Genomic DNA, 19,176 nt, shown 5'->3' on the forward strand with positions numbered 1-19,176 from the left:
ATTTTTTTTGAGGAGACCATTTCATGTGGGGGCTGTGGAAGTTACATTACCATATTTGTTTTTCTTTATAAGTGCTTATTGTGCATTCCTATTTTTCTGACATGTTCTAAATGCTGGAGGATCTCCTCACTATGGCTCTATTGGAATGGAGAGTACATATAATGTAATAAAATTTAATATTAAAATACAATTTGAGATTAGTAAGAGAGAAAAGCTATCAAAGTTCAGATCTCATGAACACCTAACAAGATAGTAAAGTTATTTGGGACTTCTTAACATTTGGTTTTAGCCTCAGATTTTGCATCCATCTGAGCAATGAAGATAGATCATCATTTATATGGACAGTGGAAGTATTGGTATATTCAGGTCTACTTAAGTAAAGCTGGAGGGCATCTGCGTTGGAATGGTATTTGTAGTCAGAAAGGATATGTTATTCTAGAACAATGTGAATTATAGAAAATAGCTTCTGAAATATTTTTAGACCGCTCCAATAAACTATCTAATATATTTAGCTGTAGAATTTTATTTCCAGTTTGGTGGAATCAAATGCTAGTAATCTCAGTATTTTTGGTTTCATGAATCTCTGCAGATTACTTGCAGTCATTTAACTCAATTAGAGCAGTGGTTGTGCTGTTCTGTTTACAAAACACATACATATTTTGTACAAGTAGAACTTTCTACACATTTGTTCAATTGACTGTGATCAGTGTATTCAATGGTTTCAGATACAGTGCAGGCTGATTACTAATTACAAAGTGATTGTAAGTTTTCCATCTCAAAAATGTTTTACACTGCTTACTTTCCACGGAGTGGGCCATATCCCCCATTTTTGACTACCTCTCCATCCCTCTTTGACTAGCTTCCAATTCCTCTTTGACTAATCCACCTCTGCCTCTGCTCCTCCAACTCCATCCCTCCACCCCCACCTACTCCTCTCTGCCTCCACCTGCTAATACATTTTGGCCCCCTCCCTTGTTGTCATTGTGTGAGAATGCTGACATGATAGAAGAAGGATGTCCTGTTTATTTGTAAGTCATATAGGATCCATAATTACAATATGATTGACAGGAGTTCTAAGGAGTTGTGTGCTAACAAGGCAAGAAGAAGATAGATAACATTTATTCAGTATTTCTAAAATCATTTGGGAGAATGTGGAAACCTTATGATTATTAAAATTAGTGTGTAGAATATATGAGACTGGAGACAAACATTAGGACTTCTGGAAAAATATCATCCATGCAATTTCAAATTCATCAAAGGTAAATAACTGTGAGAATAACCACCCCCGATGCGAAACCTGTCCCATGCACCCTCCCACCACCACCTACTCCAGTCCTGTAACCTGGAAGGTGTACACGATCAAAGGCAGAGCCACGTGTGAAAGCACCCACGTGACTTACCAACTGACCTGCCTACACTGTGATGCATTCTATGTGGGAATGACCAGCAACAAACTGTCCATTCGCATGAATGGACACAGGCAGACAGTGTTTGTTGGTGTTGTACCGTCCGGGTTATCTGGATACTTCCCACCAACACCAACCTATCCGAACTCCGGAGATGGGAACTTGCCCTTCAGTATATCCTCTCTTCTCGTCATCCGCCAGGCCTCAATCTCCGCTAATTTCAAGTTGCCGCCACTCATACCTCACCTGTCTTTCAACAACTTCTTTGCCTCTACACTTCTGCCTCGACTGACATCTCTGCCCAAACTCTTTGTCTTTAAATATGTCTGCTTGTGTCTGTATGTGTGGATGGATATGTGCGTGTGTGCGAGTGTATACCTGTCCTTTTTTCCCCCTAAGGTAAGTCTTTCCGCTCCCGGGATTGGAATGACTCCTTACCCTCACCCTTAAAACCCACTTCCTTCCGTCTTTCCCTCTCCTTCCCTCTTTCCTGATGAGGCAACAGTTTGTTGTGAAAGCTTGAATTTTGTGTGTATGTTTGTGTTTGTTTGTGTGTCTATCGACCTGCCAGCGCTTTCGTTCGGTAAGTCACCTCATCTTTGTTTTTATATATAACCATACAGTTAGCTTAACAGATCATGCATCCACGTTCCTGAGAAATGAAACACACACAAAATTGGAAAAGAAAATTGAGACCCCATTAAATGACTTGTTCTGTCCTTAGGAGAGGTAAAAGCCATAGAGAGGTAATTCTGGTGTTACACTTGATAATGTGAGCAAGACTTAATAAAAATAACACTTTCATAGGATTTGCTGATAAAGTAAAAACATTCAACAATGTAAAATAATGCAACATTTTTTAAAGTTTCCTAAAAGTAGATAACAAATTAGGGGAAGATGGATATAAATACAGTACATAAGTAGGGTGCTAAGGCATACTTGAATCACTACCAAATGATATAATACATGATTATAAATGAATATTTTATTGCACAGAGTAAATTTACAAAGGTTCCACACTATTACAACCTCAAGAGTGCACTGTTAGTCTCTGCTTTTTCTGCCCCAAAGATCCTCTCTCTGGGACACAAGAGAGGTTTTGATGTCTTGAAGATCTTGGTATTCCCACACATACAAGAATTAAGAAGAAACAATAAGAATGGAAGAGTAAGGCAAAAGTGCTCACATTAAAAAAGAAGGGGGGGGGGGGGTTGTAAGATATGGATGCAGTGTTTCTCCTCAACTGTTCAACCTGCATGCCAAAGAAGCAATGATGAAATAAGAGAACAGGCCAGGAGTTGGATTAAAATTCAAGGTGAAAAATATCAATCACAGGATTTGCTTGAAGACATCACTGCCCTCTTTTAAGTGTAGAATTATTACAGGACCTGTTTAATGGGGTTCAGAATACAGATTGAGAGTAAACCACAGAAAGACAAAAGTAATGATGAATAGTAGAAGTAAGATCAGTGACAAGCTTAACATCACACTAGGGGAACACACTTGAAGTGAAGGAATTCTTGAACCTCAGAACGAAATGCACAATGGATGAAGTAAGGATGGTATAAGAAAGAATAACACAGACAACTAGAACCTTTCTCCTCTTCTAAAGGAAGCCCACTAATATCAAAAGAAGACCTTAATTAGAGGAAGAAATTTATGAGAATGTACATCTGGTACACAGTATTGTATGAAAGTGAATCACGTACTGGTGGAAAAACAGAAAAGAGGAGAACATAATTATTTGAGATATGATGTTACAGAAGAATACTAAAAATTAAGTGGACTGATAAGATAAGAAATGAGAAGAACCGCTGCAGAATTTGCAAGAACAGGAATATGGGGGAAATATGACATGAAGAAGGGGCAAGATGATATGACATATGTGATGAATATGGTGTGACTTCCACAGAGTTAAAGGAAGTTGTAGAATTCTGAAGATGTAAAGGAAGGCAGAGGTTGGAAAATATCAAACAAATAATCAATGATGTTTGGTGTATGTGCTGCTCAGGGGTGAAGAGGTCGGCAAGGAGGGGAAGTCATAGCAAACTGCATTAAATTTCCCAGAAGACTAATGAATAAAAAAATAATGCCATCTTTAACTCATTAAGTGATCAATATCATGGGTAAAATTGTTCTATTGACATTCTACTAAATCTCAGAAACTCCCTACATGGGAAAGGGCATCAAAAAGGTACAGACATTTGTAGAAAGGTGGGTGACACTACTGGCCATACCTTAAGATGATAAAATGTGAAATAGGTTACACTTTAAAAAAGTGGAAGTAATATCAAACACAGCATGAGACAATAAATGAATTCATGCATGGCAGATGTTATGAAAGTGTACTCTACTTTGTTTTATTTTAGGGCTTACCTTAAACTGAGTTTGTGTTCTCATATGTCTACAAGCATTTATTGCCATAATGTTTTTTGCACAACTAATACTCTACAGATACAAATATTGTTGAACATACTAATCTTCTCCCCACAAAAATAGTTTCCATAAATACTAAGACTCAATATTTCTAATTTTTAGTAGTGTACTTCATTATTTCATTTAATTCTGGTGAAAATCATGTTTCTTTGCAGTTATTTGGCCTGATTTCATCAATGCTCCTTTTCTGCACTGTGCGGCATAAGAGGTCTACTCATGCCTACAAAGCATATCACCCAAATTCATAGCATGTGAAGCAGCCAACATCATGTTTCTGAAATGTATCTGTGAGGTGATATTGTGGGATAAGAAACTGAATAGCAGAGTATACAGAAATGTTCTGTAAATGTGATGTGAAGAGTGATGAATTTCCAATAGATATGAGATAATCTTGGAAGTAATTAATTGTATGACTACAAATGATATTTTTATTTTTAAGAAAAAAACTTGATGCAACAGATTTTTTTAAAGAAAAAAACTTGATGCAAACACTATGCATAGAGCCACTCTATGTTCTTGAGTGTGAGCATATTGTTTGATAGTCAAAATATCCACGGGTGTGCTGCCGGTCTATAGTGTCCAACGGGCACAATATTTCGGCGATCATACATGTCGCCATCATCAGGTGAACTGACGGACTGAGCTCGTTGGACACTATAGACCGGCAGCACACCCGTGGATATTTTGACTATCAAATACGCCGGGAGAAACTCAAGAATCACATATTGTTTGAGATTATACCAGTGTCTATGCTAGCATATTTTCAGTGCACCAAAAGCTATATTTCTTCCAGGGATGCAAAATGTGTATTAATTTCTGATCTGAGCTAGTACACACACACACACACACACACACACACACACACACACACACACACACAAATTTCTTATCAGAAATTTATATGGAGCAAAATATTTTCATTCTTGGAAGATTATTGCTACTGGCTCCAGAAATTTGATTACATGTAGTGACAGCAGTTGACTGTTTGTAATGTGCAATGGGGTAACTGCATAGTCTGAGAAGTATTGTCTCAATTAATACAGGTACTGGCCTAAACTCATAATTATAGTTTTCAAGTTTTTTTTGCGTACACATACCTAACAGGGTTCCATTTGATCTAGAAGAATTTCAGTTGTGAACTGACATGACTTTCATTGAACTGACACAAAAAAAATTTTGTCCTCTATCAAACAAATTTGAATCTCTTATTGAATGAGTAATACATTTTAATACACAATTTTCCTCTACTATTTTAAGTTGTAATGGACTTCACTGTTTTGCATGCATTTATTCTGAGCTGGTGTTAAAATTTTCTTCCACCATTATTTGGTATTATTTATTTGCTAGTGAATCATCAAACTGATATGAAAATGTAATTCATTGAAAATATTTTCTCTGCAGTAACCACCAATGATAATTTAATATATTGATGTGTCTTTCTCACTAGATGTAAAGCTACAGAGCAAGAATTTGGCTCCAGGACAACCATTTTTAATCAAACCACTATTTAGGCATAAATGTAGATTGATATATTGCTAAATTTTGTATAATTCTGAAAGAAATACATAAATATTATTTCCTTTTTGAAAAGAAATTGTTCACTTCTGAATACAATTCAGTTATTCAATGGTAACTGATATTTTAGTGTTCAGTATGTGTAGTATTATTTATTAAATTGCATTTATAATACAGGTCAAGATTTTTCACATAAAATAGCCTCTAAGTTAACCTGCACTGGAAAGAAGTCAGCTTTTGATTTTCAAATATGTGTTTGCTTTCCAATACAGTCACAATGTTCCATGAAGAGTCTAGTTTATTGTAATGTGAAATAAACTATTTAAAACTTTTGTTTATATTAATAGGATACATTTTTGTTGAAATAAAGAGTTCAGACTAGAATAAACAAATAAATAAATGAATGAATTCCTGTAAATAAGCTGTTTAAGAAAACATAATTAATTACCATTCCATATTTTTTTAAGACTATTGTACATAATTTGAAGGACAGGTATTATACTTATTTATGTTTATTGTATTCAGGCAATGAGTAATGTTTTATTGTTAAAAGTGGATGCAAAATTTTGTATTAAAATAGTTTTTGAAAATGAAAATGTCTGTGATACTACATATTTTATGAAGCCCTATTCCTTTTGTTTAAGATTATGTTTATGCCTCATGTGCTGAACTGCCAAATGAATGGCTTACACTCTGCCTTTGAAAATATGTGTAGAAAATTTAACTTACTGTGGAACTGAATTAAGGATTTTCTGACACTGTGTCAACCAGAATGCAAGTTAATCTCTGGAAAATCAGGCAAAATGTAAGGTTGCATCAGAGAGGAACTAAATAACATTTATTCAAATAGATTTTGGGATTGCAGTCTGTCATTGTGAACTTCATTCCATGATATTTCAACTGGACACTTGCCAGTCATCTTCAGGTGAGCCATAGAAGACTGACAAAGATGTCCTTCACTCCGCCTTATATAGCACACTAATAGTATTGCCACGCATGCGTCAGAGTCACAGTGACAGAAGGACCACACCACCTAGGAGCAGTGCTGTTTCTGGTGGAACTGCAAGGATCAGCTGTCTTCAGCATTGCCACTTGCTGCAGTCATCAGAGTAATCTGGCGTCTCGGTGTCGAGCAAATCTCAGAGATGACGGGATTGCAAGCATTATTCAGATGGTAGCCACTGTAGTGGTTCATTAGATTTTCCATGATGTGTATTTCAATGGATTTTTTGATAATGGAGTCCCAGAAAGATGTTCCTGTGGCCAAAATTAATGTTCGGTTATCTTCCATTGAATGTCTGTTTGGAGATACAATGTTCCGCAACTGCACACTTGCTGGGATGGCGAAGGCAATCACAACATTTCTGTTCTTCCACTGTGCATGTTGTTTGTCCTGTATAGGCTACACCACACTGGCAAGGTATTTCGTAAATTCCCACTTCCACAGTAACAAATTACCCTTCACTGATACCAGCTGGTCCAAAATCTTAGATGGTGGGTGGAAAATCATTTTCACCTGAAGATCATTAAGGATTCTTGTTATTTTCAAGGACATATTTTCAACAAAGGGAAGAAAAGCTAAGGACTTTGCTGATGAATTCTCCTCTTTATCTACTTCCTGGTTCTTGGTTTTAGCTGAGAATGCCCTGTGAATTTGTGGGGTTGAGTATCCATTGTCTCTGAACACTGTCCTTAATTGTGCAAGCCCTTTAGGTACACTATCTGCTTTTGACAATGTATGAGCCCTGTGCACAAGGGTTTTAAGTACACTCATGGTCTTGGATGGGTGATGGCAACTTGAAGAGTGCAAGTACAAATCAGTGTGAGTGGGCTTATGGTCCCACAGAGCCATCACTCTTTCATCTAACCAAAACATCTAGGAATGAGAGGCAACCATCTTCCTCTAATTCCATTGTAAATCAAATGTTCTCATGAATGGAGTTACAATAATGAAAAAAATCCATTAACTTATCTTCTCCTCGGGGCCACACTACAAAAGTATCATCCATGTGTCTCTAAAAAAGAATTGGTTTAGAAACCGTTGATTCAAGTGCTCTTTCCTCAAAATTCTCCATAAAAAAGTTAGCCACCATTGGAGATAAGAGTCTGCTCGTGGTGACACCATCAATCTGTTCAAAATATTCTTTGTTGAACATAAAATACGTTGAGGAAAGAGCATGTCAAAGCAAAGCAGTGATGTCTAACTGAAACTGTTTACCAATCAGTGCCAAGGAATCAGCAACAGGTACCTTTGTAAAAAAGAGATGTTGTTGTTGTGGTCTTCAGTCCTGAGACGGTTTGATGCAGCTCTCCATGCTACTCTATCCTGTGCAAGCTTCTTCATCTCCCAGTACCTACTGCAACCTACATCCTTCTGAATCTGCTTAGTGTATTTATCTCTTGGTCTCCCTCTACGATTTTTACTCTCCACGCTGCCCTCCAATACTAAACTGGTGATCCCTTGATGCCTCAGAACATGTCCTACCAACCAATCCATTCTTATAGTCAAGTTGTGCCACAAACTTCTCTTCTCCCCAATCCTATTCAATACTTCCTCATTAGTTATGTGATCTGCCCATCCAATCTTCAGCATTCTTCTGTAGCACCACATTTCAAAAGCTTCTATTCTCTTCTTGTCGAAACTATTTATCGTCCATGTTTCACTTCCATACACTCCATACAAATACTTTCAGAAATGACTTCCTGACACTTAAACCTATACTCGATGTTAACAAATTTCTGTTCTTCAGAAATGCTTTCCTTGCCATTGCCAGTCTACATTTTATATCCTCTCTACTTCGACCATCATCAGTTATTTTGCTCCCCAAATAGCAAAACTCCTTTACTACTTTAAGTGTCTCATTTCCTAATCTAATTCCCTCAGCATCACCCGACTTAATTCGACTACATTCCATTATCCTCGTTTTGCTTTTGTTGATGTCATCTTATATCCTCCTTTCAAGACACTGTCCATTCCATTCAACTACTCTTTCAAGTCCTTTGCTGTTTCTGACAGAATTACAATGTCATCGGCGAACCTTAGTTTTTATTTCTTCTCCATGGATTTTAATACCTACTCCAAATTTTCCTTTTGTTTCCTTTCCTGCTTGCTCAATATACAGATTGAACAACATCGGGGAGAGGCTACAACCCTGTCTCACTCCATTCCCAACCACTGCTTCCCTTTGATGTCCCTCGACTCTCATAACTGCCACCTGGTTTCCGTACAAATTGTAAATAGCCTTTCGCTCCTGTATTTTACCCCTGCCACCTTCAGATACTACATCAAAACTCACTAAAAGATCCAAACTACTTACATGGAGAGCCCCCAGTCTGTTGATAAAATCAGCAGAATTCTGTATATGATGTGGACATTCACCAACCAATGGTATCAGCAAGAAAGCAAGATGTTTGGCTAAATCATATATGGGGGCGTCAATACTATTCACTATAGGCCGTAAAGGAAGACCTTCTTTTTGCACCTTACAAAGACCATACAGTCTTGGTGGTATGCTGCAATGTGATCTTAACATTTGTTCTTCAGATACATTCCCCTCTGATAGTAAATAGTATTAGTTACTCTGTTAGTGTGTTACCAATTTTTGCTGTTGTATTTTAGTTGAGTCACTTCTCAAGAATGATATTTTGGAATGAAAGAGGTTTCTATAGTTACTAAGGTGTGGTATAAGGGCATCCAGGAGGGAGATGACCATGGCAAATAAGTCTGCTCCTGTTCACTGCAAGTCAACCATGTAACTATGTAATTCTCTGGTTTGTATCTGAGCCAAGATTCCGATGATGGCTAACACCAAAACATGTAAAAATGGATTAATAAATGAAAGAATACTGGTTTTCTAGATTCCTCTGCACTACTATTTCCTTCATCTGAGATCAGTTCAGCAAAATGCAGACAACACAAATTATTTTATATTGACTATGAATACCCTCAACCTCCCCCCCCCCCCCTTCCCCCTCCCCCCCCCCCCCCCCCCCTTCCTCCACCATCGCCGCCCTGCTGCCACCACCGAAAATGTTTCAAAGTACAGCTGAACAAAGTGTAACATGCAGAAGTAGATAGAAATTATGGAAATTATCTAAAAAGTTTGAATATAATGTTAAAGGTAAGTCAGTGGTCATGGAATTGATTAAACAAATGTAATTGTTTATTTTTAGTGGTAACAGTTGGAACGATGACATAAATAGCCTAATAGGTGAAGTAAACACCAAACTGCATTTCACTCTAGTGCACCTACGATATAACAGACACACATTTATGTAGCTAATCTGTCAGCAGTCCTTACCGAGACTGGTGGGCAGGGGAATAAAAGACCTGATAAACTTAATGAACTACAATAGAAGATTCAGTTCCAGAGACACCATATGTCACATAAGACAGATTGTGAAGTTCCAATGGCCTTACTTCGAAAAGTAGTGTAGCAAAATACCCTGCATAAATTATGGCAAATTTCATAGCAGTGGTCATAAAGTTACAGCCCTAATCAACCTTTTGGGTGGCCCATGATTCTCAGCCATATTTTATAGTTATATGCATCTAGCAACTAACACCTCAATTCAAAAACATCAGATAATGTTACGAGATTATTAAGAGTGTAGTTTTCCTGCTCAAAACAAAAATAGTTCAGGGAGAGGAATATTTTAAGATGCTCTTAATTTTTATTGATGTTAGTGAATTAAACAGTAAGATACATAAAGCTGGCTGCTTACCTCAGGAGCAAAGGGGGAAATAGGGAAGCCACTGCAGGGTTAGAGGATGTGAAACGGGTCAATGTTTTGTTGTTTATCTTACAGTACTGACAACTCACAGGTTCATGCACCTCATATCAGCCATTTACCATGGTATAAATTTTGACATGGAAGTAACATGAATTAGTGAATGCACACTATGGGGATGCCTGTCTTCAAATGTGGTACTCCTTTGTAACAAGAAATATTAAATTTATTAATGCTGTCAATACAACACAGTAAGTAGGAGAAAACTCTCATTTAAGGCTTTTGATAAGTTTTTGTGATGGTCTCTCATATTCAATAGTATACTTAAATAGAAGTACCAGTGAAAAGGAAATTATTAATCAAAGTATTTCCATAAACAGTAAAACTGACAATACTTCATCACACAGCTATAATGTTAGAGTTGGTAGATCATTGAGTTGGCAATAATCTGACACCAACCTCACACAACACGAAGTGTTTTGAAAGTTGCCACCAAGTAGCAATCAGCACTTTGGGCCCCTGGCCAACATTTTGCATGTCTGCTGTAGAATAACAAAAGTGATCAGCAATTATAGAAGTAGAATTTAAAAGTTAACTTCAAACTATAGAAACAAAGGCCTATAAGTTGATCCCGTTCATTGTAGATGTTGATTGTAACTACAGTGGTAATGAACTTTACTTTGCACTTGATAGTTAAGCACATGTGTTGACTGTTACCTGACTCGGCCATCTGTATGCTGTCTACATATGTACTCTGCAAACCGCTGTGAAGTGCCCAGCATAAGGTATGTCCAATCTGTCCAAAAGTATCTGGACAATGCAGATTTGTAGATTTGGCTACTAGATATCACAAAGGGTGGTGGGGGGGTGGCAGGGGGGGAGGGGGACAACCATTTAAAAGGAGTATCATGTTGTCAGCAGAGAAGCAGTAACAGCATAATGATTTGGTCAGGATAAAACGTAACCAGCTTTAGTGGTCACATTTTAATTACTTAACTTTGTGATTGTTGAAGAGATGTTGAGGTGTGTAACTCAGCTTTAATATAGTTCCTCCACTTAAAATATCATCCAGGTTCCGTTTTATGTATTGGCAGGCACTTTGCGCATATTCACCAATAAACAACTTAATCAAAACACAGAAAATATTTTTAAGATTTGTTTATTGCATCACAACACAGATAAAACTAACATGAGTTTAGTGCTCACAAAACTGATTCAGGACTGTGCACCATAGCAGCAGCAGCAGCAGCAGCCAGTCCTTTTATAACAGACAACAGTTACATGATCACTTTGTGTTGTGGAAACTGAACATAATTGTACATTCTAAACATCCCACCCCCTTGGTGTAATTAACATTCTGACAATTAAAATCATAAAGTTTAAGTTTTAAAACATTTTTTGTGAGCACAGTCTGACTTATAAATGTAGTTAGTATTTGATGGGTAACCACACTGTGAAGTCAATTAATGATTGTTGTTGCACAAAGTATAAGACAGAGGAATACTCATCTTGATTTTGCTGTAGAACTAGCAGCTCAGCTGATTAATAATGTGCTGAGATACGATTCATAAGAGGCCCAGGTCTGATGAGTTTCTGTGAAGAAAATAAAGTGTCATTTGTCATTGTATTTTGTAAAGGTTCTTCACAGCCAATAATACACTCCTCATTGTTAAAACATAGAACAGATTTATATATGATCACTACCAAAATAAACACTGGTTCTTCCCATAAACAATGATTTAAAAAGAGTTAACATTTAGGTTATTCATTGTTTTGAGAGTATTCAGTTGATAAAATAAAAATTACAATCCATCTTACATGGAATTAAGTTACAGAGTTGTCTTGCCACTTCTGTCTTCTACCAATCACTCCCACTTCTAACAGTTAAGTGTTCATTAGTCATGAAAACATTCAAGGGGCTGGCGTACGAGGGGGCCATCCTGGTACCCATGGCTGTTCCCTTTAATTGTTGGTATGTCTGGCCTTCAAAAGTGAAGAAGTTGTGGGTCAGGATGAAGCTGGCCTCATACGCCAACCTATTCATGGGTCGCTTAGAGGAAGCCTTCTTGGTTACCCAAGTCTGCCAACCCAAAGTTTGGTACAGATTTATTGATGACATCTTCATGATCCGGACTCACAGTGAAGAAGAACTCCAGAATTTCCTCTCCAACCTCAACTCCTTTGGTTCCATCAGATTCACCTGGTCCTACTCCAAATCCCATGCCACTTTCCTTGACGTTGACCTCCACCTGTCCAATGGCCAACTTCACACGTCCGTCCACATCAAACCCACCAACAAGCAACAGTACCTCCATTATGACAGCTGCCACCCATTCCACATCAAACGGTCCCTTCCTTCAGCCTAGGTTTTCGTGGCAAATGAATCTGCTCCAGTCCGGAATCCCTGAATCATTACACCAACAACCTGAAAACAGCTTTCGCATCCCACAACTACCCTCCCAACCTGGTACAGAAGCAAATAACCAGAGCCACTTCCTCATCCCCTCAAACCCAGAATCCCCCACAGAAGAACCACAAAAGTGCCCCACTTGTGACAGGATACTTTCCGGGACTGGACCAGACTCTGAATGTGGCTCTCCAGCAGGGATGCGACTTCCTCAAATCCTGCCCTGAAATGAGATCCATCCTTCATGAAATCCTCCCCACTCCGCCATGAGTGTCTTTCTGCCGTCCACCTAACCTTCGTAACCTGTTAGTTCATCCCTATGAAATCCCCAAACCACCTTCCCTACCCTCTGGCTCCTATCCTTGTAACCGCCCCCGATGCAAAACCTGTCCCACGCACCCTCCCACCACCACCTACTCCAGTCCTGTAACACGGAAGGTGTACACGTTCAAAGGCAGAGCCACGTGTGAAAGCACCCACGTGATTTACCAACTGACCTGCCTACACTGTGATGCATTCTATGTGGGAATGACCAGCAACAAACTGTCCATTCGCATGAATGGACACAGGCAGACAGTGTTTGTTGGTAATGAGGATCACCCTGTGGCTAAACATGCCTTGGTGCACAGCCAGCACATCTTGGCACAGTGTTACACCGTCCGGGTTATCTGGATACTTCCCACCAACACCAACCTATCCGAACTCCGGAGATGGGAACTTGCCCTTCAGTATATCCTCTCTTCTCGTCATCCGCCAGGCCTCAATCTCCGCTAATTTCAAGTTGCCGCCACTCATACCTCACCTGTCTTTCAACAACTTCTTTGCCTCTACACTTCTGCCTCGACTGACATCTCTGCCCAAACTCTTTTTCTTTAAATATGTCTGCTTGTGTCTGTATGTGTGGATGGATATGTGCGTGTGTGCGAGTGTATACCTGTCCTTTTTTCCCCCTAAGGTAAGTCTTTCCGCTCCCGGGATTGGAATGACTCCTTACCCTCTCCCTTAAAACCCACTTCCTTTCGTCTTTCCCTCTCCTTCCCTCTTTCCTGATGAGGCAACAGTTTGTTGCGAAAGCTTGAATTTTGTGTGTATGTTTGTGTTTGTTTGTGTGTCTATCGACCTGCCAGCGCTTTCGTTCGGTAAGTCACCTCATCTTTGCTTTTTTTTATATATATATATATATATATATATATATATATATATATATATATATATATATATATATATATATATATATGAATATAATAGAGGGAAACATTCCACGTGGGAAAAATATATCTAAAAAGAAAGATGATGAAACTTACCAAACAAAAGCGCTGGCAGGTCGATAGACATGAAATCCCCAAACCACCTTCCCTACCCTCTGGCTCCTACCCCTGTAACCGCCCCCGGTGTAAAACCTGTCCCATGCACCCTCCCACCACCACCTATTCCAGTCCTGTAACCCGGAAGGTGTACACGATCAAAGGCAGAGCCACGTGTGAAAGCACCCACGTGATTTACCAACTGACCTGCCTACACTGTGAAGCGTTCTATGTGGGAATGACCAGCAACAAACTGTCCATTCGCATGAATGGACACAGGCAGACAGTGTTTGTTGGTAATGAGGATCACCCTGTGGCTAAACATGCCTTGGTGCACGGCCAGCACATCTTGGCACAGTGTTACACTGTCCGGGTTATCTGGATACTTCCCACTAACACCAACCTGTCAGAACTCCGGAGATGGGAACTTGCCCTTCAGCATATCCTTTCTTCTCGCTATCCGCCAAGCCTCAATCTCTGCTAATTTCTAATTTCAATTTGCCGCCGCTCATACCTCACCTGTCTTTCAACTTCATCTTTGCCTCTGTACATCCGCCCCGACTGACATCTCTGCCCAAACTCTTTGCCTTTACAAATGTCTGCTTGTGTCTGTGTATGTGTGGATGGATATGTGTGTGTGTGCGAGTGAATACCTGTCCTTTTTTCCCCCTAAGGTAAGTCTTTCCGCTCCCGGGATTGGAATGACTCCTTACCCTCTCCCTTAAAACCCATATCCTTTTGTATTTCCTTCTCCTTCCCTCTTTCCTGACGAGGCAACCATTGGTTGCGAAAGCTAGAATTTTGTGTGTATGTTTGTGTTTGTAGTGTGTCTATCGACCTGCCAGCGCTTTTGTTTGGTAAGTTTCATCATCTTTCTTTTTAGATATATATATATATATATATATCATCAGTGGCCAGCATAACTGGATATGCAGATAATCTGCAAACTTAGGTGTCGGCACTCTAACCATCAACTGCCAACTCAAAAACTGCAGTTGATTGTTAGAATGCTGACATGCTGACACCTAAGTTTACAAATTATCTGTGCATGCAGTTATGCTGGCCACTGATCCAATATATATATAGGGATCATGTCAGCCCCTTCCACGTTAACTACACCCTGAAGATGGCACATTGAAGTTCCAAAACTGTTTGCAACAAAATAAATAACATAAGGAAAGCTGTAAGCATCGTATTTCCTCACAATACTCAAGAGAAGGTTGCATGATATACACTCCTGGAAATTGAAATAAGAACACCGTGAATTCATTGTCCCAGGAAGGGGAAACTTTATTGACACATTCCTGGGGTCAGATACATCACATGATCACACTGACAGAACCACAGGCACATAGACACAGGCAACAGAGCATGCACAATGTCGGCACTAGTACAGTGTATATCTACCTTTCGCAGCAATGCAGGCTGCTATTCTCCTATGGAGACGATCGTAGAGATTCTGGATGTAGTCCTGTGGAACGGCTTGCCATGCCATTTCCACCTGGCGCCTCAGTTGGACCAGCATTCGTGCTGGACGTGCAGACCGCGTGAGACGACGCTTCATCCAGTCCCAAACATGCTCAATGGGGGACAGATCCGGAGATCTTGCTGGCCAGGGTAGTTGACTTACACCTTCTAGAGCACGTTGGGTGGCACGGGATACATGCGGACGTGCATTGTCCTGTTGGAACAGCAAGTTCCCTTGCCGGTCTAGGAATGGTAGAACGATGGGTTCGATGACGGTTTGGATGTACCGTGCACTATTCAGTGTCCCCTCGACGATCACCAGTGGTGTACGGCCAGTGTCGGAGATCGATCCCCACACCATGATGCCGGCTGTTGGCCCTGTGTGCCTCGGTCGTATGCAGTCCTGATTGTGGCGCTCACCTGCACGGCGCCAAACACGCATACGACCATCATTGGCACCAAGGCAGAAGCGACTCTCATCGCTGAAGACGACACGTCTCCATTCGTCCCTCCATTCACGCCTGTCGCGACACCACTGGAGGCGGGCTGCATGATGTTGGGGCGTGAGCGGAAGATGGCCTAACGGTGTGCGGGACCGTAGCCCAGCTTCATGGAGACGGTTGCGAATGGTCCTCGCCGATACCCCAGGAGCAACAGTGTCCCTAATTTGCTGGGAAGTGGCGGTGCAGTCCCCTACGGCACTGCGTAGGATCCTACGGTCTTGGCGTGCATCCGTGCGTCGCTGCGGTCCGGTCCCAGGTCGACGGGCACATGCACCTTCCGCCGACCACTGGCGACAACATCGATGTACTGTGGAGACCTCACGCCCCACGTGTTGAGCAATTCGGCGGTACGTCCACCCGACCTCCCTGATTCCCACTATACGCCCTCGCTCAAAGTCCATCAACTGCACATACGGTTCACGTCCACGCTGTCGCGGCATGCTACCAGTGTTAAAGACTGCGATGGAGCTCCGTATGCCACGGCAAACTGGCTGACACTGACGGCGGCGGTGCACAAATGCTGCGCAGCTAGCGCCATTCGACGGCCAACACCGCGGTTCCTGGTGTGTCCGCTGTGCCGTGCGTGTGATCATTGCTTGTACAGCCCTCTCGCAGTGTCCGGAGCAAGTATGGTGGGTCTGACACACCGGCGTCAATGTGTTCTTTTTTCCATTTCCAGGAGTGTATTTTGTCATCTGAGTTTTGAAAGAAAGGGCTAGTTACTCTGCATCACCGGTTGACTGATGAAATGGAGGGGGTGTAATATGCTAAATGCCACTCCTTGTACAAATATCTTCAAAATCCTGCAATACAAATTGTGGACCATTGTCTGTCACAAACTCATGTGGAATCCTTAAAATGGGGTCATGACTGTAGATGGATGCGGATGGGCAATGAACCACATAAGGAAATTTTGAGACAGTGTCAATTTCAACAAGGCAAAAGGAGTTAAGGAATGGGGATGGGCCATGAGGAAAGATAGGCCCTTGGTACTGCCTGATGGGTGGTGTACTGCTGGTAGTCTGGCACAAAATATGTGATCTCATTGTCAATACCTGGCCAAACCACAGGGGGTGGTGGGCCAGCAATTTTGTATGAGAACCACCCCAGTGGCCCAGGTGGAGGAGGCACATGATATCCTGCCACAACATGGATGGGATCACAACCCTTGGCCCAACTCTTGAGTAGCCAATAGTAACAAACCATCAAGAACTGAGAGGCATTCATGGAGAGCATAATAATCATGCAAATGATCCAACACTCAGCCTGGTGGACAAACTGAACAACTTGAGGTAAGACATAATGGCGATGACAGCCACTGAAATTTGAGAACTTGTAATGGGAATACCATTCACAGTGTTTTGGGCTTTGACGTCTAAATGGAAACACAACAGTTCATTCTGATTAAATTCTGGACCAGGATCAATGAGCAACCAGGAAAGAGCATCCGCATTAACATGTTGTACTGTGGGGTGTAAATGAATCTTGTAGTTATATTATGACAAGAACAGAGCCCAGTGCTGCAGACGAGGTCTGCTTGATCTGGAAGGACAAAAAAGAGGTTTACAATCTGAAAATTTAGAACCATAGAGGAAAATAAGAATTTTTTTGAGGGCATACACAAAAGAAAGCTCTTCTTTTTCTATCTGGGAGTAATGCTGTTGCACTTGATTCAGGATTTTGGAAATGTATGCAGTAGGGCATGTAGACCCATCTGCATATTTGTGTGTGGGAATGGCTCCCAGGCCATACTAGGATGCGTCTGTGGCCAAAACAAGATGTTGACCTGGTTGGAAGGTAACCAAACAAGGTGCCGAGTGTAATTCTGACTTCAGTGGGGTAAAAACATGCTCACAAGTGTGTGACCACTGAAAAGGAACACTATTTCATAAGAGAGCATGAAGGGTCTGAGCTACTGTGGCTGCATCATGAAAATATGCTATCTTTCTGAGAAAGGTATGCAAATCTTTGACACTGGTAGGATGAAGCAAAGCCTTAATGGCATCATCAAGCTGGCATAATGGCTTTGTGCCAGCATTTGAGACTTCAAAACGAAGAGAGATGATAGATGGCTGCAAAAATTTTATTTGTCCAAGAGACATGTCAACCCAGCTGCCTGAAACACTGTGAAGAAAGCCTGAAGGTTCCACAAGTATTCATATTTTGAGGAACTGGAGACCACATCATCTAGGTAGTTAATGAACCCTGATGCAGAGGCCATCAGTTGCTGCAAAAACTGTTAAAAAATATCAGGGGTGCTAGCTACTCCAAATGGCCAGCTTTGGTACTGGCATAACCCATTCGTTCTGAGGGTGTGTCTGGAATCATCATCCAAAGGCAGTGCAAGTAGGTTTCAGACAAGTCAATTCTGGAAAAATATTGGCCCCTGGAAAGCCAAGCTAAGAGTTCATCTTGATGGGGTAAGGGATCAATATCAGTAATAGACAGTGAATTTACAGACTTTTTAAAGTCACTATAGAGCTGAGGGAAGAGAGAATGGTATCAGAGAGTTCATTAATCAGATGGTGTATCATCTATTATTGAACTGATGTCCCTATGGTACAGATTCCTTTAATTTAAAATTGATTTTTATATGATTTCAGAAGACTGGGTATGAGCTTTAGCTCTACAAATCATGACTGCAATTCTTATACAATTAGTAAGTTTAAATATTTTAGTATTCATAATGAAATTTCAAGAAGTATGTATTGATAACATGATGCCAATTATTTCTGTTAATTACTTTACAGTTACAATAAAACTTTTGGCCCTAACATGAATCGAGTGTCTTTGGAATGGGATCTATCATTATTGCTACTTCTTTTTTGTATATTAATTCTACAAAGGACGATTTCAGTCAGTGTTTACATTTGGGTCAACACTTTTGATTTGTAGTACAATCTTTCTATAAATTGACCAGAACTGACTAATACTGCTTTAATTTAATCATAAATCAACTAGTTTTCATAAATATTGTTTGCTAGCAATGTTACAGTTTAAACTTCTGCACATGTATAACTTCACATAAACATTGTGTAATAGCATTGCAATCTCCAGTATGTGTGGAATCATGCTTTGCATTTTATACTGTCATATTCTGCTACATTTCAAGGAGAGCTCAGAGACTTTGAATGTGGACAAGTCACTGGATGTCACCTCAATAAGAAACCCATCAGGCAGTTAAATTCTTTTAAAGCTGCCCAATTTGACTATAGTGTTGTGATTGTGAAGAGAAAAACAATCACAGCCAAACTAAGACCAGGCAGACCTCATGTAGTGCCTGACAGGGGCCATTGAAAATTACAGAAGGTAGTTGTAAAAAATCACATAAAATCAGTGGAAGGAATCACTCACGAATTCCAAAGTGCTGCCAGCAGTCCAGCTAGCACAATTTCTTTGCATAGGAC

General features: G+C 40.4%; 1 protein-coding gene across 2 annotated transcripts in view; it reads left to right on the forward strand.

The window, feature by feature from the left end:
- Positions 1–5,905, forward strand: part of LOC126473771 (tetraspanin-9) — a 523,722-nt gene extending 517,817 nt beyond the window's left edge. For both annotated transcript variants that reach the window (XM_050101035.1, XM_050101036.1), the window contains exon 9: positions 3,998–5,905. In XM_050101035.1, coding sequence (XP_049956992.1) covers positions 3,998–4,090 — 93 coding nt within the window. In that variant the 3' untranslated portion in view covers positions 4,091–5,905. The remainder of the gene's footprint in view (positions 1–3,997) is intronic.
- The last annotated feature ends 13,271 nt before the right edge of the window (positions 5,906–19,176 follow it).

The sequence above is a fragment of the Schistocerca serialis genome, chromosome 4 (genome assembly GCF_023864345.2).
Source record: "Schistocerca serialis cubense isolate TAMUIC-IGC-003099 chromosome 4, iqSchSeri2.2, whole genome shotgun sequence".
Classification (NCBI taxonomy): Eukaryota; Metazoa; Arthropoda; class Insecta; order Orthoptera; family Acrididae; genus Schistocerca; species Schistocerca serialis.